The 23,974-nt window shown below is 43.0% G+C and overlaps 1 protein-coding gene across 1 annotated transcript in view; it reads right to left on the reverse strand.

The window, feature by feature from the left end:
* The window catches only part of LOC141106414 (pendrin-like), a 134,308-nt gene that overhangs the window by 19,579 nt on the left and 90,755 nt on the right, over positions 1-23,974 (reverse strand). Inside the window, exons 9-13 of the mRNA XM_073597183.1 lie at positions 17,433-17,580; positions 15,670-15,783; positions 14,751-14,828; positions 13,641-13,736; positions 3,780-3,886 (exon numbers count right to left, since the gene is read on the reverse strand). Coding sequence (XP_073453284.1) covers positions 3,780-3,886; positions 13,641-13,736; positions 14,751-14,828; positions 15,670-15,783; positions 17,433-17,580 — 543 coding nt within the window. The remainder of the gene's footprint in view (positions 1-3,779; positions 3,887-13,640; positions 13,737-14,750; positions 14,829-15,669; positions 15,784-17,432; positions 17,581-23,974) is intronic.

Below are 23,974 nucleotides of genomic sequence, written 5' to 3' on the forward strand. Positions count from 1 at the left end.
TAACGAAGGAGTGGCTTTACAACAACTCCATGACTGTTCTTGAATGGCCCAGCCAGAGCCCTGACTTAAAACCAATTGAGCATCTCCGGAGAGACCTAAAAATAGCTGTCCACCAACGTTTATCATCCAACCTGACAGAACTGGAGAGGATCTGCAAGGAGGAATGGCAGAGGATCCCCAAATCCAGGTGTGAAAAACTTGTTGCATCTTTCCCAAAAAGACTCATGGCTGTATTAGATCAAAAGGGGACTTCTACTAAATACTGAGCAAAGGGTCTGAATACTTAGGACCATGTGATATTTCAGTTTTTCTTTTTTAATAAATCTGCAAAAATGTCAACAATTCTGTGTTTTTCTGTCAATATGGGGTGCTGTGTGTACATTAATGAGGAAAAAAATAAACTTAAATGATTTTAGCAAATGGCTGCAATATAACAAAGAGTGAAAAATGTAAGGGGGTCTGAATACTTTTCGTCCCCACTGTACAGTGCCTTGAAAAAGTATTCATATCCCTTGAAATTTTCCACATTTAGTCATGTTACAACCAAAAATGTAAATGTATTTTATTGGGATTTTATTTGATAGACCCACACAAAGGGACACATAATTGTGAAGTGGAAGGAAAATTATAAATGTTTTTCCAAATCCTTTACAAATAAATATGTGAAAAGTGTGGCGAGCATTTGTATTCAGCCCCCCTGAGTCAATACTTTGTAGAACCACCTTTCGCTGGAATTACAGCTACAAGTCTTTTTGGGGATGTCTCTACCAGCTTTGCACATCTAGAGAGTGAATTTTTTGCCCATTCTTGTTTGCAAAATAGCTCAAGCTCTGTCAGATTAGATGGAGAGCGTCTGTGAACAGCAATTTTCAAGTCTTGCCACAGATTCTCAATTGGGTTTAGGTCTGGACTTTGGCTGGGCCATTCTAACACATGAATATGCTTTGATCTAAACCATTCCATTGTAGCTCTGGCTGGATGGTTGTCCTGCTGGGAGGTGAACCTCCGCCCCAGTCACAGTTCTTTTGCAGCTTTTAACAGGTTTTCTTCTAAGATTGCCCTGTATGTGGCTTCATCCATCTTCCCATCAACTCTGACCAGCTTCCCTGTCCCTACTGAAGGAAAGCATCCCCACAACATGATGCTGACACCACCATGTTTCATGGTGGGGATGGTTCAGGGTGATGTGCAGTGTTAGTTTTCTGCCACACGTAGCGTTTTGCTTTTAGGCCAAAAAGTTCAATTTTGGTCTCATCTGACCAGAGCACCTTCTTCCACACGTTTGCTGTGTCCCCCACATGGTTTCTCGCAAACGGCAAATGGGACTTCTTATGACTTTCTTTCAACAATGGCTTTTTTCTTGCCACTCTTCCATAAAGGCCAGATTTGTGGAGCGCATGACCAATAGTTGTCCTGTGGACAGATTCTCCCACCTGAGCTGTGGATCTCTGCAGCTCCTCCAGAGTTACCATGGGCCTCTTGGTTGCTTCTCTGATTAACCAGTTGAGGTCCAGGCCATAGCTGCATGACGGCCACAGGGTGGACCTCAATTTCCGGGAGGCCGTCATGGGACGTCCTCCCCTGTGCACGCGCACCGCGCGCACCCTGCAGGGCGCGCAGTGCGGGAGCTGTGATCACCGAGTCACGGAGACTCGGATGATCACAGATCCGAGTAAGGGGCCGATCCCGGCCCCTTACCATGTGATCAGCTGTCAGCCAATGACAGCTGATCACATGATGTAAACAAAAGCTCGGTAATCTGTTTCGTTTTCTCCTCGCGCTGACAGCGTGAGGAGAAAAAAAAGCCGATCACCGGCTTATGTTAATGGAACATCGGTCCCGAAGAGGAAGGAGGCACATATGCCTCATCTGAGCCTACCAGTGCCATTTGTCATTGCCACCTGCCAGTGCCCAGCAGTGCCACCTATGAATGCCCACAAGCGCCACTTATGAATGCCCACCAGTGGTGCCAATCAGTGCCACCTAGCAGTGCTGCCATCAGTGTAAGCAATCTGTGCCCATTATTGTCACCCATCAGTGCCCATCACTGCCACCCATCAGTGCCCATCACTGCTACCTATCTGTGCCCATCAGTGCCTCCTCATCAGCGTACATCAATGAAGGAGAAAAATTACCTGTTTGCAAAATTTTATAACAAAATATAAAAAATATATATAAAAATATATACATTTTTTCTTTAAAAAATAAAAACCGCAGAAGTGATCAAATACCACCAAAAGAAAGCTCCATTTGTGGGGAAAAAATGATAAAAATTTAATTTGAGTACAGTGTTGTATTACCGCGCAATTGTCATTCAAAGTGCGACAGCGCTAAAAGCTGAAAATTGGTCTGGACAGGAGGGGGGTTTAGGTGCCCAGTAAGCAAGTGGTTAATGCTCCTTGCCTGGTCTGTCAGTTTATGTGGATGGCCATGTCTTTGTATGTTTTCAGCTGTGCCATGAGCTTTTCCATTTTTCAGATGATGGCTTGAACAGTGCTTTGTGAGATGCTCAAAGATTGGGATACCTTTTTATAACCTAACCCTGTTTTAAACTTCTCCACAACTGTATCCCTGACCTGTCTGGTGTGTTCCTTGGCCTTAATGATGCTGTTTGTTCACTAAGGTTCTCAAACAAACCTCTGAGGGTTTCATGGAACGGCTGTATTTATACTGAGATTAAATTACACACAGGTGGCCTCTATTTACTAAATAGGTGACTTCGGAAGGCGACTGGCTCCACTAGATTTTAATTACGGATTTAAGAGTAAAGGGGGCTGAATACAAATGCACGCCACACTTTTTAGATATTTATTTGTAAAAAAATTTGAAAACCATTTATATTTTTCCTTCCACTTCACAATTATGTGCCACTTTGTGTTGGTCTATCACATAAAATCCCAATAAAATCCATTTACGATTTTTGGTTGTAACATGACAAAATGTGGAAAATTTCAAGGGTATGAATACTTTTTCAAGGCACTGTAATATAATAGATCCAACAAAGGGAATACACCTGTACAGTGTCTCGCCTTCAAGTGAATTCTGGAGTTTTCCTGCCAATACTCATTACTCATAGCATTACTCTAGGTATTCAACCAGTGGCATCCTTCTGATGGCACTCAATGGAAATGATTAGAGGGTGGATACAGAGCAGCTGCCTATCCACCCTCCATACACCTCCATTGAGTGCCATCAGAAGGATGCCACCTTAAGTAGTGTTTTTGTTACACAATCTTCATGTGATTGTGTCTCATAATTTTTTTTACATTGCCTTTTATTAATACTACACGGAGAGTGTATTATGCTGTTTAATGCTTCTTGGACCTGATGAAGGATCCTTGTGGGATCCGAAACTTTTGTACTGATTATCCTTTATTTTCAATCTTCATAATGCTTTAACATCATGTAGTTTGATGCTTCTTGTACCTGATGAAGGATCATTGTGGGGTCCGAAACTGTTGTACTGATTATCTTTTATTTTCAATCTTCATAATGCTTTAATCAGTACAACAGTTTCGGACCCCACAAGGATCCTTCATCAGGTAAAAGAAGCATCAAACTGCATAATACAAAAATGTGTTTAAATCATATCTTATGAAATATGATTTAAACACATGTTTGTATTATGCTCTTTAATGCTTCTTGTACCTGATGAAGAATCCTTCTGGGGTCCGAAACTGTTGTACTGATTAAAGCATTATGAAGATTGAAAATAAAGGATAAAGTGCTGCAGATGAGACTTTGTTTTCATGATATTAATGAAAATAGAGTGTACTTACAACTGCACTCGGAGAACGACGGTGAGCAATCCAAACACCAATCCAGCCAATAACCCCAAATCCAAACCCAGGATGATGGCTGCGATACAGGTGAACACCCAGATCAGCTGAAATAGAACACAAGATATTCTGTATGTCAGGGGTAATAATTTTAAATTCATAGAGGTCCAATCAGTAAATATTTCTTCCAGTAGGGGTGCTATTGCTTAGGCCCCCTTCAACTCACAGCCCCCCTTCACATCACAGTCCCCTCCATTTACATCACAGCGCAATCTTTTACATCACAGCCCCCTTTACAATACAATCCCCTCTTTACATTGTTTCCCCCTTTACACCACAGCCCCCTTCACATCACAGCCTCCCTTTACAATATAGGGTCCCCCACCTTTATATCACAGCCCCCCTTTGCATCAGTCTCCCCCCTTTAGATCACAGTCCCCAATGTTTACATCAATCTTTACACCACAGTCCCCCCTTTATATCACAGTCCCCCATTATTCCATCACAGTCCCCCATCTTTACATCACAGTGCCACCCCCTTTACATCGTAGTCCACCATCTTTACTTAGCAGGCCATTACATTTACATTGCAGTCCCCCATTTACATCGCAGGTGACCCTTTACATTACAGCCCCCTTCACATAAAAGCCCCCACCTTTTACAATACAGTGCCCCCTTTACATTATACCGCTCCTTTTACATCACAGACCCCCTTTACTTTGCCGCCCCCTTCATATCAAAGTCCCCCCCTTTTATATGTGGGTGGCACAGTGGTATAGTGGTTAGCACTTCTGCCTAGCAGCACTAGGGTCGCTGGTTCAAATCCCAACCACACTACCTGCCTGAAGTATGCGTGTTCTCCCTGTGCCTGCATGGGTTTCCTCCCACATGCTAAAGACATGCTGGAAGGTTAATTGGATCCTGTCTAAACTGGCCCTAGTATGTATGAATGTGAGTTAGGGACCTTAAATTGTAAGCTCCTTGAGGGTAGGGACTGATGTGAATGTACAATATACTGTATATGTAGAGTGCTGTGAAAATTGGGAGCGCTATTTAAGTAATAATAAATAAATATATAGCAGTCCCCCTTATATATTGTGCACCCCCCCTTTACATTGCAACACCTCTATTACATCTCACTCCCCCTTTCCATACCATTCCACTCTTTACACTTTAGCAATACAGCCCCTTAACCTTTACATCAGTGTGATCATTCCTCCCCCTTCATAGCAGAGGGCAGGGGGAGTGATCATTCTGGATGAAGGGCAGGAGCTTCCCAACTACTCCTGTAGATTGGTTGGGACCAGTGGGAGCTGGTGGTTTTTTGTTTGGTTGGGGGGCGGCAAACAAACGAGCCCCCCCCCCGCGGCAACTCAAGCCCCCCATTCCCCCCCCCGCTGTCTGCGGGGCGATCCACCAGCACTTACCCCATTTAGGCAGCAGGCTCCATCGGTGATCAGGCATTGGGAGGCATCCAAGGTGCAGCGGCTGGGATCCTCCTAGGCATCCACTAACATCGCCTGTCCTTTCAGCCAATCATGTGATGGGTTTCAGACCCACTTCCCGATTGGCCAGGAGGAAGATCAGTGTTGCAATATTCATTCGCTGTTGCAACACAACTGGGTGGGCTCCAGATGCAGTGCTCTGCGTCCCGAGACAACCCTATTTTGAAGCCTATTAGAGTCTCTGGCTCTAATCAGGTGCTTAAAAAAAAACAGCCACTGTAATTCATGCACCTGGTGTCCTAAAAGGGGCCGGGCGCATGGATAGGGAGGGTGGCGGGGCATGGATAGGGGGGCAGCTACGGTGTGCCCACAATGGACGGGCTGCCTTTGGGACCAGCCCATGTCATAGCAACCAATCGGTCACTCGCTCCTCCCACCCTTTGTCCTGCTGTGAAGATGACAGCAGTGGCGGAAGAAAAAGAGTCTACACAGGCAGCTAAATGGCATGAAAGGACTGTCACTTGGTCTGGGTTCGGACCGCGGTCCACCGTTTAGTGATGCCTGCTGTATGTGCATAGATTACATACATTGATAATCAGTCTAACGTATTAAAAATTAAACAGGGAAAGTGCACATTCCTATAGAGCATTTTGTAGGTAAGTAGAGGTGGGAAAAAATGTTTCGAAAGACATCAGAGTACTACATTGTGCTACCACATTAGGTTTCTGGTAGTACAGTCACATGGTTACAACAATTTACAAGGTACAACAATTTTACGATTTACCAGTTACAATTTTACAAGTCACAACAAATTTACAATTTTAGCAATTACAATTTTACAAGTTCAAAAACGATTTTACAATTCACCGGTTACACTTTTGCAAGTTACAACAATTTTGCAATTTATGAGTTACAATTTTACAAGTCACAACTTTTTTAATGCTGGTTTATTCTCAGAGTGTTCTACACCCATTAAATCTTTAGAGTTCATTCACAGTTCACCGAGAGGCACTGACTGGTGGCAGTGGCAGAACGCTACCCTAGTAACACTAACCTAACCTAACTAACTTAAGTAAACTATCCCAGTAATTGGAAGCAGGGCCGTCTTTAATATTGATTGGACCCTGGGCAAACATTTTCTTGGGCTCCCCACCATGCAATTTCACTCTCCACCTCTGAGACATACAATAAATGGCAGATACTCAAAATAAGTTGTTTTTTTTTGCAGCAGCAGATCAGGTAGCGACTGTGATTGGTTGCCAGAGGTTACAGCATATCATTTCCGCTCACAGACTGGTTGCTAGAGGTTACAGCACATCATTACTGCTTGCCGATTGGTTGTTAGTGGTTACAGCACACATTACAGCTCACTAATTAGTTGCTAGGGGTTATAGCACATCATTACTGCTAACTGATTGGTTGCTAAAGGTTACAGTATATCATTACTGATAATTGATTTGTTGCTAGAGGTTACAGCACATCATTGCTGATAACTGATTGGTTGCTAGAGGTTACAGCACATCATCACTGATAACTGATTGGTTTGCTAAAGTTTACAGCACACATTAAGGCTCACTGATTAGTTGCTAGAGGTTACTGCACATCATTTCTGCTTGCTGATTGGTTGCTAGAGGATGCTTCACATCATTACTGCTCACTGCTTGGTTGCTAGAGGTTACAGCAGATCATTACTGATTAATGATTGGTTGCTAGAGGTTACAGCACATCATTTCTGCTTGCTGGTTGGCTTGTAGAGGTTACAGCACACATTAGACCTCACTGATTAGTTGCTAGAGGTTACAGCACCTCAGTACTGCTAACCGATGGTTGCTAGCGGTTAAAGTATATTGTTACAGCTCACCGACTGGTTGCTAGAGTTTACAGCATACATTAAGGCTCACTGATTAGTTGCTAGAGGTTACTGCATGTCATTTATGCTTGCTGATTGGTTGCTAGAGGTTACAGCACATTATTTCTGCTTGCTGATTGGTTGCTGAAGGTTACAACACATCATTACTGCTCACTGGTTGCCAGAGGTTACAGCATATCACTATTGCTCACTGACTGGTTGCCAGAGGTTACAGCATATAATTACTGCTCACTGATTGGTTGCCAGAGGTTACAGCTTACCATTACCACTCACTGACTGGTTGCTAGAGGTCACAGCACATCATTTCTGCTTGCTGGTTGGCTGCTAGAGATTACAGCAGCACATCATTACTGCTAACTGATGGTTGCTAGAGGTTACAGCCTATCATTATGGCTCGCTGACTAGTTGCTAGAGGTTACAGCATATCCTTCCTGCTTGCTAATTGGTTGCTAGGGGTTACCGCACATAATTACTGCTAATTGATCAGTTGCTGAAGGGTAACAGCAAATCATTACTGCTAACTAATTGGTTGCTAGATAGAATATGCTACAAACTCACACAGCAGTCCCCTTGCCAGAATAGAAGTATTGTCTTGCATTGCAGCAGAAAGTAACATGTGGCAGAAAAGATTGGCTTAATGAAGCTGACCAGGATTACTTTTAAAACAGTATTGTCAGTGATCATAGCAAGCAGAGAGGCAGAGAGGAGTGATAGTACAGTGGCTAAAGCAGTGAAAGAGTTCAGGTTGTTGAACATTCCAGCTGTTTGCTCGTCCATGCCGACCAGTATGTACAGGCAGCGCTGATAGTGTTAATAGTAAGCAGAGAAGGCCAATAATAGTTTAGCAGCTAAAACAGTGGAAAATATCACGTCAACTAAGCACATGTGCGCCTCATTCAGAGTCAGAACTCTCCCCGTCCATCGGCTTTCCGCTCACCATGCTGCCTGAGGAATGTCATTGCCTCCTCTCTGTGATACTTCCTCACTCTTCCGGCCCCTGCAGCTGCTCAGCGGTGTGTTTCTCCATTCGGCCATCTCCGCTGTCAGTCATGGTGCCGCTTACTGCTTCCCTTTCACTTCAGCTACAGCTGCACGTGGCTAGATGTTTAGGCCCCACAACAATGTTTGGGCCCAGGGCAGCTGCCCCGTTTGCCCCACCTCAAAGACGGTCTTGATCGGAAGCTCTTTTTCACCTAACACAGCCAAAGGGCCTAAGAGTTCCAATGGCTCCCCATGCCCTCGCTGTCCAAAATCCACATACTTTGGTATGATTAGCAGCTTTTGGACACCAAGGAAAAAGGGACACAAAACCACAAATAAATACATCTGGAGCCCACAGTAAAACTCAGTATCTAAACCATCTATCAATTGCAAAATTGTTGATCATAGGGCTACCACAGAAGAAAAATTATTTCTAAGATATAAGTAAAGAGAAATTGTATGTATAACCAGCTATACACTTTACATTATTATTAATAGATACAAAAGCTCAAAACCAAGAAAATACACAATTTGGTATAACATCTAAAACCACACGTACGTGTCTCCCCTTCTCTGTTTTTTGTTCTACACCCATTAAGTCTTTGGTTAGAGTTCATTCACAATTCACAGAGAGGCAATGACTGGTGGCAGGGGCAGAATGCTGCCCTAGCAACACTAACCTAACCTAACTTACTTACTTAAGTAAACTATCCTAGTAATCGGAAGGCCGTCTTTAATATTGATTGGACCCTGGGCAAACATTTTCTTGGGCCCCCCAACATATAAGCATATAACTACAAAATGAATGAACAATATAGACACACAAAACTGCTTATATAGCAAAGTCTGTAAATACAAGACCCTTGGAAACAATAAATTATTGCAATTTCATACCCCATCTATGAAAGGTGTGCAAAATTGTCTAAAAGCTTGGAAACAAAACCACGGAGCCCATACAAAGGACTAGATAAAGGATTAATAGATGGATCCAAATATTATCAGTATTATAGTATCCATTTATATTATTTTATTCAGCTTTGAACAGGAACCACCAGCTGCCAGGTGGTGAAAGTTAAACATCATATATGTTTTTTCTTTCTTAGAAATTAATCTAAGAGGTTTGATTCAGTTTGGTCATGATGGTTGGCCCATATGAGTCCGGTTTTGACCTAGGTCACACACCTCTCTAGTCATAGTTGTTTTGCTTAGGTTATTAAATGCAGGTCTCATTTGCAATGTTTGACCATTGTTGATCGCTATAAGGTTTAGTTTTTTCTTAGTTTTTTTTGTAATATACATATTTATTGCTCTGATTATATTTAGGCATGCTTTATGTTGGGCTTTGTTTTTTTTTATTTTTTTTTTTTTTTTTCTTGAGTACTTTCTGGTTGTTTTTGGTTTGTTGTGGTTCTTTGAGGCATGTTCTTTCTGTCTTTTGTATACGTGTATGTATATATAATAAGGGAAATTAAAATAAAATCTGAATAAAAATTTAAAAAAATGTTAAAAAACATCATATATGTATGGATCATCAGCTGCTGAGCCTGCTGGTGAATCAAGTAAAAACTTTCTTAGGTTCACATGGGACACCAGATATTTCAGAAGTGAACACCCTTTCAGATCAGGGTCAATGCATATCAAATTGGCACTCCAAGTGGATTTATCCTGAAATAAGGTACAGTATCTCACAAAAGTGAGTACACCCCTCACATTTTTGTAAATATTTTATTATATCTTTTCATGTGACAATACTGAAGAAATGACATTTTGCTACAATGTAAAGTAGTGAGTATACAGCTTGTATAAGAGTGCAAATTTATGACACGTGCTCAGTGTCATAACCAGAGGTTGTCTTTGGGAAATAGACATATGAGTGCTGCCAGCATTGCTGCAGAGGTTGAAGGGGTGGGGGGTCAGCCTGTCAGTGCTCAGACTATACGCCGCACACTGCATCAAATTGGTCTGCATGGCTGTCATCCCAGAATGAAGCCTCTTCTAAAGATGATGCACAAGAAAGCCCACAAACAGTTTGCTGAAGACAAGCAGACTAAGGACATGGATTACTGGAACCATGTCCTGTGGTCTGATGAGACCAAGATAAACTTATTTGGTTCAGATGGTGTCAAGCGTGTGTGGTGGCAACCAGGTGAGAAGTACAAAGACAAGTGTGTCTTGCCTGCAGTCAAGCATGGTGGTGAGAGTGTCATGGTCTGGGGCTGCATGAGTGCTGCTGGCATTGGGGAGCTACAGTTCATTGAGGGAACCATGAATGCCAACATGCACTGCGACATACTGAAGCAGAGCATGATCTCCTCCCTTCGGAACTGGGCCGCAGAGCAGTATTCCAACATGATAATGACCCCAAACACACCTCCAAGACGGCCAGATGTCTCCAGGCCTAAACCCTATTGAGCATCTGTGGGGTATTTTCAAAGGGAAGGTGGGGGAGCGCAAGGTCTCTAACATCCACCAGCTCTGTGATGTCGTCATGGAGGAGTGGAAGAGGATTCCAATGGCAACCTGTGAAGCTCTGGTGAACTCCATGCCCAAGAGGGTTAAGGCAGTGCTGGAAAATAATGGTGGCACACAAAATATTGACACTTTGGACCCAATTTGGACATTTTCACTTAGGGGTGTACTCACTTTTGTTGCCAGCGGTTTAGACATTAATGGCTGTGTGTTGAGTTATTTTGAGGGGACAGCAAATTTACACTGTTATACAAGCTGTACACTCACTACTTTATATTGTAGTAAAGTGTCATTTCTTCAGTGTTGTCACATGAAAAGATATAATAAAATATTTACAAAAATGTGAGGGGTGTACTCACTATTGTGAGATACTGTATATTTAAAAGGAAATATGTTTTTTTTTTTTATATTTATACTTACCTTGGTGGATGGAGCATCAGACCGATGCTGCAGCTGTCCTCCGGTATCTCTGCATTGAGAACCGAGCCACCGAACACCGCCGTTTGCTCGGGTTATCACTCCTGCCTGTCAGTCAGCATCTCTTCTGCTCTGATCCTCCATGTTCATTGGAGCAATGAGCTATGGGGGGGCGGGGAGCCGCCATCTCAGCAGCTCGCTGAGAAGCTGAGACTGACATCAGTCAAGGCAGCTGGCGGATCTAGACTTCCGAAGTCGGGATGACGCGCTGCCTCGACTGATGGCAGTGACGTCAGCGGAGAGCGGACTTCAGAAAACGGGTCACAGGATTGCAAAACAAATTGCACTCCTGTGACCCAGAGGAGAAGCCCAGCCTAAAAAGCTCAGGCTGGACTTCTCCTTTAAAAGGTAGTCCATGTAGTTTTAGTAAACTTCAGGAAGTACTGGAGCATGAAGGGACAAAGCATATGTCCATGACTCGTTCAGGAAAAATAAACTAAAAGTCACGCACTGCTTCCATGTAGGTAAGTCAAATGTAACATTCATAGATGGATATGCAATTGCAAAAGATTATAATTTTTTCCAGGGGTCTTGTATTTATAGGCTCCACTATATAAGCAATTAAGTCTCTATGCTATTCATTCTGTTTGTAATTGTATGTTTTTTATACAGAAACAGAGAAGAGGAGACACATATGTGTGGTTTTATATCAGCCTTTCTCAACTTTTTCAACACAGAGGAACCCTTAAAAAAAATTTCTGGTCTCAGGGAACCCCTGACAAAGCTTACTATATCTACAACTCATAATACATTAGTGTGTTGGTCATTGGGAAGAATGCTCCTTACTCTTGTGGTCATTGGGAATTATTACCCCCTTACAGACAGCTAAAAAGGTCATTGGTGTCAATGGATACTTATCTGAGAGGTATAAATTTTTTTCTCCATGAGTTACTTCTTCTTAGGTTCCCCTTTGCTTTTCTAAAATGGTTTCTTATAGTGACCCTATTCGTTTTTTAGGTATACTTCTTATTCTGTTTATACCTTGTCCAAGTACTTGAATTAGTATCTGGGTTTTGCCATGTGAGGATGTACTCCTTTAGTGCTGTATATTACCTGCCTATTATTGATGTTATTGTGATAATGGATGCAATAACCTACTGTTGTTTGAAGTGCACTTGGCACATTCTGTTTTCAATAAAATTTTTATGGAAAAAAAAATTATATTGTTACTTTATTTGCATTTTAGATTTATATGGTGTTTATTTGTTTTATGCTGGTTCAACCTAATGGTATCAGTACCATACTAGAATTTGCAATGTGTCTGCTCTGTGGGTGTTGATGGTGAGTACAGTACATGATGCAGCATTACAGGAAGGATCGATAAGAGAATGGACCATGGTGAGCTTACCGGCTGGTTCAACTCTGATGTAGTATAAATGGGAATGTCACCATGAAAAAAGATGCATTCAGCCACTCGTAGCTGACTCTCCTGCACATGTCTTGAAGTGTATGTAAACCAAAACCTGTTTTTTGATTTTGTATAGAGTAGGGACTGATTAGAACCCCTGTTATGTTTTAGTTTGTCTTGTTTGGCAGATTCAGCCTATCTGTTAGTTATCCAAGAAAGAAAATAATGGGGAAAAAATATAAAAATTGATGGGAGAACCCTTTAAGGGAAGCTGAGTATACACATTGGAAGAGGGGTGACTCAAGGAACATGTTGTTTGTTTAGTATGGTAAAAGTTAACTTTAAAGCTCAAGTGAACTTTCACCTTAAATTAACTAAATACATTCCAAAAGGAGTGTACAGTTTGTCATCTTTGGAAATCAGACATCAGCTGAGTAATAAAGCCTGTTCCCTGTCAACATGCTGCAGAGAAGGATTATTGCTCTCTGTGTGGAAGCAGTGGTCTCTCTACAGGGATCTGACACCACCATTTTTGAGTCATACCTTGTCAGGGCTAGGCTCAGCCCTTCCTTCTCAAAGCTGGCCGCTCAGCTGTCGGCTAATTGCCAGCTCCTTTCTCTCCACAGTGACTCAGCTGTTGATGATATCCTGCTCGTCAGTCCTGCCTACTTAAGCTGTCCAGCCCAGATGATCTCAGCCTTCACCTTGGTCACATCTCTAGAGAGGCTCTCCTGTGTTCCTGTTAAAGACTTGTTTGGCTGATATTCCTTCAGGCTCCAGATCCTGCTTGCTGTTCCACTACGCTCATCTCTGGCTCCCTGACCTTTTGGATTGTCTGACTATCCGTTCTGGTTCCTGAACTCTGGCTATGTTTTGACTACATTTAGTCTGTTTACCTTTTTTTATTATTATTATTAAACAAGTGTGATTTAACTGTACTTCTGTCTCAGTCTGATTCATGGTTGCTGACATACCTATAGCTCTGCAATCAGCAAAAGTCATGTTCCCTGCTCATTGAAGAGCTTTTCCTCTGACTTAAGTGGGTATCAGACCTCTGCAGAAAGAACACTGCTCCCGAAATAGAGAACAAGGGCCCTTCTCTGTGGCAAAAGAAAACATACAATAGGGCTTTGCACCCCTTTTGTTAGGCTGCATCTGAAATGTATCTAGTCAATTTAAATTGAAAGCTCAGGTAGTATTTACCATTTTTTTTAATCTAAAAGAAATGCTTTGCTTTATTAAATATAAATGAACCAATTTGTAATACTTACAGAATCCCATTTGTTTTCTCTCCACAGCTTCGGTACATCTTTGACTTGCCAGAACATACCTTTGAGGTTGGCTATGCAAATAGCCGCCAAGACAGACTGAAAGTAAAAAGGACATGATGATAAACCTGCTTATAATATAAGTTTGAAGTCACGTGTATAGAAAGCTTAAAGTGTTACTAAACCCACAACAGTAAAATCTGTCTGTATATGCAGCATAGCATACTTGTTATACTCACTGTGGAACTTAAAGGGTTAATCCTCTGCATTATGTAAAAAGGCTGTTTTATTCTGTATGCACAGATCCTCCCCCTCCTGTACTGTCTATCTGGGGAAAGCCAGCTAACACAGGCAGGGTAGCTGACCTGCACATGCTCAGTTGTGTCTTTTATGCTGGAGAGAACATTTACGTGTTCTCAGAGCTAGCCAGGTCACATGATATTGGCATCACAAATGAGGGCGGGTATACAGGCTGAAGTGGAAATCTCTGCCTACCTGAACTCTTAGCACTGGAGAAACTGTGCAGTTTATCACTGACCGTAGTATACAGATCATCCAAAAGGGAATATAGTGGCAGTGTTTTAATGTAATAAGAAGATTTATAAGCTGTGGGCACTGTGTGTGTGTGGGGGGGGGGGGCAGATTAACTATTTTCATATTGCTGGGTTGGGGAGGGGGGGTCAGATGAACTATATTCATATTACTGCCTTTGGTAACACTTTAAAGAAACAAAATACTTGTGTGTAACTATAACCAGTGGGTGACTTCACTAGTCAGAGCCCGCAGCTTCCCGTGTCACCTTCCCACGTCCAATTTTCAATGGAGTGATAATCAGATGTGCAGAGTTCCTCCCTATTGCTCTTCTGTTCCTGTAAGTTGCCTAAATTCCATCCCTTCCAACTGCCAGTGCCTGAAAAATCTCAGGATCGAGATACTTTTCAGAACATAGGACTCTGGCAAGGTATTATGGGAAATCAATTAAGCAACAAAGTTTGGTATCAACATGTTCTTATAAATTGGTTTGCTATATGTTTCATTCCAGGCTTGACTAAAACATTTTTGAAGTCCATTCATTTTTTTATATTTTTTCCACTGGTGTAGAGATAGCCTTACCTTTTGTAGAGGTTCCAGCAGACGGCCAAGTGCCACTATTGCGATTAGCACGACTCCGGCTGAAACCAAGCTGGCCAACTGAAAGGAGAGACAAAGCAAAAGGCAGAATCACAACCACTGTTATTAAGTAGTGCTTTCTTTTTTTTTGAACCCACATTGTGGTGCGCTAAAGTAAAACAACAAAGTGAACCAAAAAGTGCACTACAGTTTGTCATCAACCTTCTCCAAGGTAGAGGAACCCGGCCCTGGACCACTGTGGTGCAAAACACCTAACAGGGGCAAGGTAAACTAAGATCCACCCAGCCAAAAGGCCTGCTGGAATCCACTCATCACGATCAGCTGAAGCTGACCAATGAGGACTGGGTGCAGGACTCTCCTGAAGACAGTCCCCCCAAGGCAGGAGAGGAGGGAACCTGATGGCCACACATGCATTCAAGCAGTGAGTCCACTTTAAATTGCTTTAGTTATAGGTGATGACTGGATTATAAAAAGTCTTCCTGGAGACTGCACAGATGGGATCTTCTCAATGGAGTTACGGTAAAGGGGTAAATCATCCCTTTAAATGGAAGTTATAAGCACTGGGCTCCTACCTTTGGGGTTATCTCTCCCTTTCTTTAAATGCAAGCAGGCAGTAGGGCATTCTTTGTGGTACTGATCTGTATGCGTGCTAAGTTAGGACCTGGACTTGTCTATTTTGGCTGTGCCCAGGTACTTGAAGGTTTGGCATGAATCACCTATACAAACCACAGAGATCTGGTCCCATTCATATCAACCCATATGAAAAGATTACATTTTATGTTCTACACAGAAACCATTCAAATTTAGGTTCTCATATTCCCAAGTGAGATTACAATATTAAAATCTGTTTGGCCCCTGTGTTATAAACATTTTATGATGTATTGATCATGGAACTATTTACCTGGGTTTTTCCCCCAGTGCCCTCCTGGATGGCAGTCCGTGATAGAGCAGTACTGGCGCAAAAGCAGGAGAAGATTCCCCCAAACATATTGCTCGCCCCATATGCAATAAACTCCTGTTGAAAGAAATATGAAGAATATAGTGGTCAGCTCTTCTACCTGGTAGTACTGGGGTCATCGGCTTGAATCCCATCCATGACACTACCTTCCCGGAGCTTGCACATTCTCCTTGTGCTTGCATGGATTTCCTCCCACACTCTTAAAGGCATGCTGGTAGGTTAATTGACTCCTGTCTAAATAAGCCCTAGTATGTACAGTATATGTATGAATGTGAGTTAGGGACCTTAGATTGTAAGCTCCTTGAGGGCAGGGACTGATGTGAATGTACATATATGTAAAGCGCTGTGTAAATTGTCAGCACTATATACAGTAAATACCACTAATAAATGAATAAATCACAACACACTAGCACTCGCATTTGAGTTGCTTCACATTACTGCAAGGTTTAGATGGGAGCGAGCTACTCTAGCCTTGCCACCCAATGAGATTGAAAGAACAAAGGCAACCTGCTTTTATAAATTTCAATAAACTGGGAAATTTTGATCAGCTAATTAAAAACAGAAACTCTGGAATAAGTCGATTATCCATTCAGTCCTTTTTCTAAATGTAGCCCCCACTCTGGTACCCCAAGGATAGCACCTTCAGAGGCAGGGGTGGGTTAGCATTTCACCCCAGGGCTGAGTCTATGGCTAAAATGGGGGACCAAGAAAGGATATTGGGCGCCAGTCACTTTTGTTTTTTAAAAAATTTTTTGCAGAACGGTTAAGGAATTGAGGGCTAGGGGTCCCAGATACTGGAGCAGATCACTTACAGACTATCCAAATCCAGAACAATGTCCAGCTTCACAGTGTTAGAACCTTTAAGCCGACCCAGGAACACTGTAAGCACGTTACCAAATTTCTGTGCATCCTTCAAGTGTGTCACCAGGCGCTTCTGAGCGACCAGCATTTTTTCTGGCTCTGTCCAGCAAGGGACCTCCCCTGGGTCTCCTCCTTGGCACAGCTTTCTCCGAACCAGGCAGAACAGCTTCAGGACCACTCCAGCACGTTAGGCCCCCAAACAGGCTATTGGGTCTAATAGTAGAGCTCCATGCAGCAGCACCTCCCTAGCCCTCAACCCATTACCTATCCCAGATATTTATTCCCTCCCCCCCAGCATGCACCAGTGGCATAAACCTTCTACTGGATTGGCTGAAGGAAATATACATGATTTAGTTTTTTTTTGTGAAATCTCATGCTATAACCAGTTATACCAGTGACCTCTACTGGCGACATAGAAAAATCATAAACCAGCTTAAGCTTTGGTAAAAACAGGGTGAAAAATTATACAATCAGTCTGAGCTAACTACAGCCCAGCCAAAACCTAAATTGACATAGTAGCCCCTGTTTAGGACAGGGGGGCTACATAAATTTGATAGAACATCGAACTGAAATTGAGATTGGATTATTAGATTGCTGATTGTATAGCCAGCATACAGCTGTTGGCACTGCCCTCTGTAATTCTGTAAGGGTGGCGAGGACTGCAAAAGGCCAAGACATTTGCTAAAAGCTTGCTTAAAATATCTTCAATGGATTATGTAGAACTTATCTCAAAGACAAACTATGTGAAATGTCTGACTAGCACTGATTCCTGTACAGCATTAGCAAGAAGAAATCCATAACCACCAGCATTGCTTTCAAAATCAGCATGGAATAATGACAGTTACCTGATTGCCATCCACTGGATAGTTATTTTTAGTCCCGTAAACTTTGGCCACAGACACAGCCACAGCATAGGAAACTATGCCGATGGAAAAAGCCGACCCAATCATGGACTGAAACATAGAAACATCGGGAGCGATAGGACTTATGAATCTAAAACAAGAAAAAAGGAATTACATATTAAAATTAAGAAAGCAAAAATTCCATACTATCCTCTGGTAACAGTAACAACAACGGTTTGTACCATAACACAAAAGCACCAAAACCTAAATATTCCATTGATTTTATCATTTAATGTAGTAAAGCTTTTACAGTTGTGCATGTGCATATTTAATTTTAATCAGGTAAATATTACATATTATGTACAGATATTGCATATTCACTTTTCCAGCCAGTAGGAGGAGCTCTAGGCTCCTTTTCACATGTTTAGCAGGCTAGTCTTAAAGTGATTGTAAAGCTGTTTTTTTTTTTTAAATAACAAACATATCATACTTACCTCCACTGTTCAGCTCGCTTTGCACAGAGTGGCCCCGATCCTCCATTTCTGGGGTTCCCCGGCGGCTATCGCGGCTACTCCCCACATCAGATAACCCCCTAGGAGAAGCACTCTCCCGGGGGGGTTACCTTGCGAGCGCGCTCCCGAGTCTAGCATTTGCATCCATAGACAGGGATGCTGGACTTGGCCCCGCCCCACGCGTGTGATTGAATTTGATTGACAGCAGCAGGAGCCAATGGCTGTGCTGCTATCAATCTATCCAATCAAGTGCTGAGAACCCCGGGCAGAGGGGCAGCGCGTCCTCGCCGTTGGAAATTGCAGGGCATAGGCTGCATTAAGGTGAAAAAACACAGGGGTTTACAACCCCTTTATCCCTCTTCTTCCATACTCTCTGCAGCTCCATGCAGAGTTACAGAGACAGTCTCAAAGCAAACAGCTGCTGCTTTGCTCTTTCTTTGATTACCCACAGTGCATAATTAAATGTAAAATAATTGTTTCAAAATATATAAACTTATACTGTAAAAAAATGTATTCCTTTACTCCAGTTAAAGCGGAGTTCCACACAAAAATGGAACTTCCGCTTTTCGGAACCCTCCCCCCCTCCGGTGTCACATTTGGCACCTTTCAGGGGCGAGGGGGGTGCAGATACCTGTCTAAGACAGGTATTTGCACCCACTTCCGGCATAGACTCCCATGGGAGTCTATGCCTCTTCCTGTCCCTCCGCGCTGTCTCCTGGGAAACACAAAGCTCCCAGGAGATAGCGGGGACCATCCAGATCGCGCAGCACGACTCGCGCATGCGCAGTAGGGAACCGGGAAGTGAAGCCGCAACACTTCACTTCCTGATTCCCTCACCTAGGATGGCGGCAGCAGCTGCCGAGAACCGAGCGGGTTCTCAGCGTCGGCTGCCGACATCGCTGGACCCTGGGACAGGTAGGTGGCCATGTATTAAAAGTCAGCAGCTGCAGTATTTGTAGCTGCTGGCTTTTAATATTTTTTTTTTGGTTGATGTAGGTGAACTCCCTCTTTAATAAGAAGAAGTGTCCAAAGTAAAGGAAACAAAAAAAATCTACATTTGTAAATCTGACTGCATCACAAATAAAGTTATCGCAGTGTGTACATTTTTAGACTTGGCTTTGCCCCTCCAACTTTCCTACCAGGGGCGTATGGAGGGGGTGGCTAGGGGGGGCTGAAGCCCCGAACGTGACCCCAAAAAGCCCCAAGTCTATGGAATGCTGCATTCCATTGTCAGCCCCGAGCGCCGGCGCCGGGACCGATCTGATTGTGAGCGCAGGCCGAAAGTGGCCGAAAGTAGACGAGTCCCCGAGTGCCATAGCGGCCGAAAGTAGCCGAGTAAGTCCCCGAGTGCCATAGCGTCCGAGTGCGGCCGAAAGTGTCCGAGTGCTGCAGCTCCCGCCTTCTGGAGCGGGACGTGTGACGTGACGTCCATCTTCGCCTGCAGGCTCCAGAAGGCGGGAACGCTACATCCCTGCTCGGGCAGGCGGCTTTCCTCTCCTCTCCTCCTCGGCTCCTCTCTGACGGTGACAAGTGACTGACTGCCTGCTGTGACCGCACACCACGGCTGAGGTAGGTTAGACACGCAATGTGTGTATAGTGGTCAGTGTATATAGGTCAGTGGTCAGTGTATATAGGTCAGTGTATGTAGGTCTGTGTATATAGATCAGTGTATATAGATCAGTGTACGTAGGTCAGTGTATATAGATCAGTGTATATAGGTCAGGCAGGTCAGTGTATGTAGGTCAGTGTATACAGGTCAGTGTATATAGGTCAGTGTATATAGGTCAGTGTATGTAGGTCAGTGTATGTAGGTCAGTGTATATAGGTCAGTGTATATAGGTCAGTGTATATAGGTCAGTGTATGTAGGTCAGTGTATACAGGTCGGTGTATGTAGGTTGGTGTATATAGGTCAGTGTATGTAGGTCGGTGTATATAGGTCAGTGTATGTAGGTCAGTGTATGTAGGTCAGTGTATACATGTCAGTTTATGTAGGTCAGTGTATGTAGGTCAGTGTATATAGGTCAGTGTATGTAGGTCAGTGTATGTAGGTCAGTGTATGTAGGTCAGTGTATATAGGTCAGTGTATGTAGGTCAGTGTATATAGGTCAGTGTATGTAGGTCAGTGTATACAGGTCAGTGTATGTAGGTCAGATTATATAGGTCAGTGTATGTAGGTCAGTGTATGTAGGTCAGTGTATGTAGGTCAGTGTATACAGGTCAGTGTATGTAGGTCAGTGTATATAGGTCAGTGTATGTAGGTCAGTGTATGTAGGTCAGTGTATATAGGTCAGTGTATGTAGGTCAGTGTATACAGGTCAGTGTATGTAGGTCAGTGTATACAGGTCAGTGTATGTAGGTCGGTGTATATAGGTCAGGCAGGTCAGTGTATACAGGTCAGTGTATATAGGTCAGTGTATGTAGGTCAGTGTATGTAGGTCAGTGTATATAGGTCAGTGTATATAGGTCAGGCAGGTCAGTGTATGTAGGTCAGTGTATGTAGGTCAGTGTATATAGGTCAGTGTATGTAGGTCAGTGTATACAGGTCAGTGTATGTAGGTCGGTGTATATAGGTCAGGCAGGTCAGTGTATACAGGTCAGTGTATATAGGTCAGTGTATGTAGGTCAGTGTATGTAGGTCAGTGTATATAGGTCAGTGTATATAGGTCAGGCAGGTCAGTGTATGTAGGTCAGTGTATGTAGGTCAGTGTCAGGCAGGTGCGTTTACTGGTCAGCATTGATAGGCACTGGTAAGTCACACAACCCCACCAGGCAGCCCAAAAAAAAGCAGCGACACCCCCCCCCCCCGGTTTTTGGACTTCGGGCTGAAGCCCCTTGTCTTTTTGCCACCTAGCAACGCCCCTGCTTCCTACCCTAGGCTCTGTCCCAGTAGTGGTAAATACATCCTTGGAGAGAGGTCTTCAGATGCCGTAGTAGAGTCTGGATCACTTAATATATGTGTCACTGTGCCTTTAGGTGGATGTGGAGTCATTTCTTTAGTCATCACTATCATAGGTGTGTGCAGCCTATTGCATTAGGGTGTACACCCCAAAGCTCATATGTGTGCATATACTGTATATATAGGGCAGTAGGACAATTGACAGTGTCGGTAGAGCAGTGGACAGTGTCGGTAGAGCAGAGGTTGGTGTCGGTAGAGCAGTGGACGGAGTCAGAAGGGCATTGAAGAGATTGTTGTCAGTAGTTTATTTTTTATATATTTTTTTATTATTACTTTTTTTTAAATTGTATTATTTTTTTACAAAAAAATTTTGTTATTACTTTTTTTTTTACAATTTTTTTTAGGAGCCCCATTGGGGGGCTTTGGTGAAATATCATGGGTCTAAACAGACCCCTGATGTCTCACTTTTGAGAGAGAGAAAGGGACTAAGGACAGACATTCCCCAGTCCCTTTCTCTGCAGCCAAGCAGCAGGGGAAATCTGGCCAGCACAGGGTGATTAGGGTGTGCCCAGGCACACCAGGCACACCCTGTGCGCACGCTTATGATCACTATATATGTCCTATTGTTATCACTTTAGAGATCGGCATAGGACCTTTTCTACCTTGGCCACAGAAGTTCAGTTACAAAACTCCGACCACTCTATGTATGTTCAAATTTATCAGTTAGTACATCTCCATCATGACTTCCGACGCTGCCTAATTTAAAAAAAGAAATGGGGCAGACTCGTTGGACAAATTTTTTCTGGTGTAACCTTTTTTTTATGTTTCTATGAGTGATCCAAAGACAAAACAATTACTGCACAATTACCTCAATCCAATTAAACAATTAACAAGTGGGTAGCTGCACACATCCATTATGTAAAAGGTCTTATATAAGAAATAGCTATAATATCTATGAGTTCATATATGTATAACCCCCAGTATTTGTAAAGTCAGCTCCCTATTTCAATTGCGGAATACGTATTATCTTTCTGCTGACATGTATGCATAGGTAAGGAAAATGGAGAACCCTGACTGGGAGTTTTTAGGCACCAATTAAACCAACAAATTATTAAAAAATTCCAAAAACATTTTATTAAGCATCAGATAAAAGATAGAAGCTCTAACAATTCAGCTGATAAATAGCTTGATGTTTCTTAATACTTAAAGACCACCCTTTATTTTTTAAAGAGGCTGTAAACCTCCATTTGCAAGTTGTACCTATAGGTAAACCTAGAATAAGGCTTACCTATAGGTACTGTATCTCCTAAACGTGCACCATTTAGGAGATATTTACTGTATACTGCGCTGATGATGTCATCGGCGCATTGCACTGTGAAGAAACGGCCACCCGTGCTGTTTCTTCAGGCGAGTGTGTCGGGACCAGCGGCTCCCGTGCACATGCGCAGGAGTGACATCACGTGGCTCCAGCCAGTCACAAAGCTGGAGACCGCGGCCCCGGAAGGAAGAGGGGCGAGGATAGATGCGGCCTGCAGCGGGGACGCTGTAGGCTTCGTTTGCAGCTAAATGTCACATAATGTGCTAGTATGCGATGCAGGGTAAAAGAAAGGTAGTAAAACCCATCAGTGTTTACTTTCTCTTTAATATACACAGGCTTCTATAGTCACCACAATTTTGTATATAGGCCCAATGCGTTTTAATTTCTACAAATCTTCATCAGGGGGAGTCGATGGACGGTATAAAAGTCAAAACAACATCAACACTGATCAGCCTAACAATGAAATCTGTCCATATGTCCTCAATAACCCCCACAGTGTAAAACCCGTGGAGCACAAAGAGCGCCAAGGATCCCTATTCAGTAAGCCTCACCAAAGAACACCCCATGAATTTACATACAGTGCCTTGAAAAAGTATTCATACCCCTTTAAATTTTCCACATTTTGTCATGTTACAACCAAAAAACGTAAATGTATTTAATTGGGATTTTATGTGATAGAACAGTGATGGTGAACCATGGCACCCCAAATGTTTTGGAACTACATTTCCCATGATGCTCAAGTACACTGCAGAGTGGATGAGCATCATGGGAAATGTAGTTCCAAAACATCTGGGGTGCCAAGGTTTGCCATCACTGTGATAGAACAACACAAAGTAGCACATAATTGTGGAGTGGAAGGAAAATAATAAATGGTTTTCAATTTTACAAATAAATATGTGAAAAGTGTGGCGCGCATGAGTCAATACTTTGTATAACCACCTTTCGCTGCAATTATAGCTGCAAGTCTTTTTGGGGATGTCTCTACCAGCTTTGCACATCTATAGAGTGACATGTTTGCCCATCCTTTGCAAAATAGCTCAAGCTCTGTCAGACTGGATGCAGAGAATAGCTTTTAACGGCAATTTTCAAGTCTTGCCACAGATTCTCAATTGGATTTAGGTCTGGACTTTGACTGGGCCATTCTAACACATGAATAGGCTTTGATCTAAACCATTCCATTGTAGCTCTGGCTGTATGTTTAGGGTCGTTGTCCTGCTGGAAGGTGAACCTCCGTCTCAGTCTCAAGTCTTTTGCAGACTCTAATGCCGCGTACACACTCTCGGAACTTTCTGACAGAAAGAGTCCGATGGGAGCTTTTCATCGTATATTCCGACCGTGTGTATGCCCCAAAGGACTTTTTCCGTCGAAAATTCAGACGGACTTAGATAGACATAGATAGAGAACATGTTCTATATTTTTCCGACAGAACAAATTACTATCGGAAAAAAAACGCTTGTCTGTATGCTGTTCCGTCGCACCAAAAACTACGCATGCTCTGAAGCAAGTGCGAGACGGAAGCTATTGGCTACTGGCTATTGAACTTCCGTTTTCTAGTCCCGTCGTAAGTGTTGTAAGTCACCTCGTTCTGGACGGTCAGAATTTGGTGTGACCATGTGTATGCAAGACAGCTTGAGCGGAATTCCGTCGGAAAAACCTTCAGAGTTTATTCTGACGGCAAAACTGGTCGTGTGTACAGGGCATAACAGGTTTTCTTCTAAGATTGCCCTGTATTTGGCTTCATACATCTTTCCATCATCTCTGACCAGCTTTCCTGTCCCTGCTGAAGAAAAGCATCCCCACAACATGATGCTGCCACCA

This window comes from Aquarana catesbeiana, linkage group LG08, assembly GCF_042186555.1.
Source record: "Aquarana catesbeiana isolate 2022-GZ linkage group LG08, ASM4218655v1, whole genome shotgun sequence".
Classification (NCBI taxonomy): domain Eukaryota; kingdom Metazoa; phylum Chordata; class Amphibia; order Anura; family Ranidae; genus Aquarana; species Aquarana catesbeiana.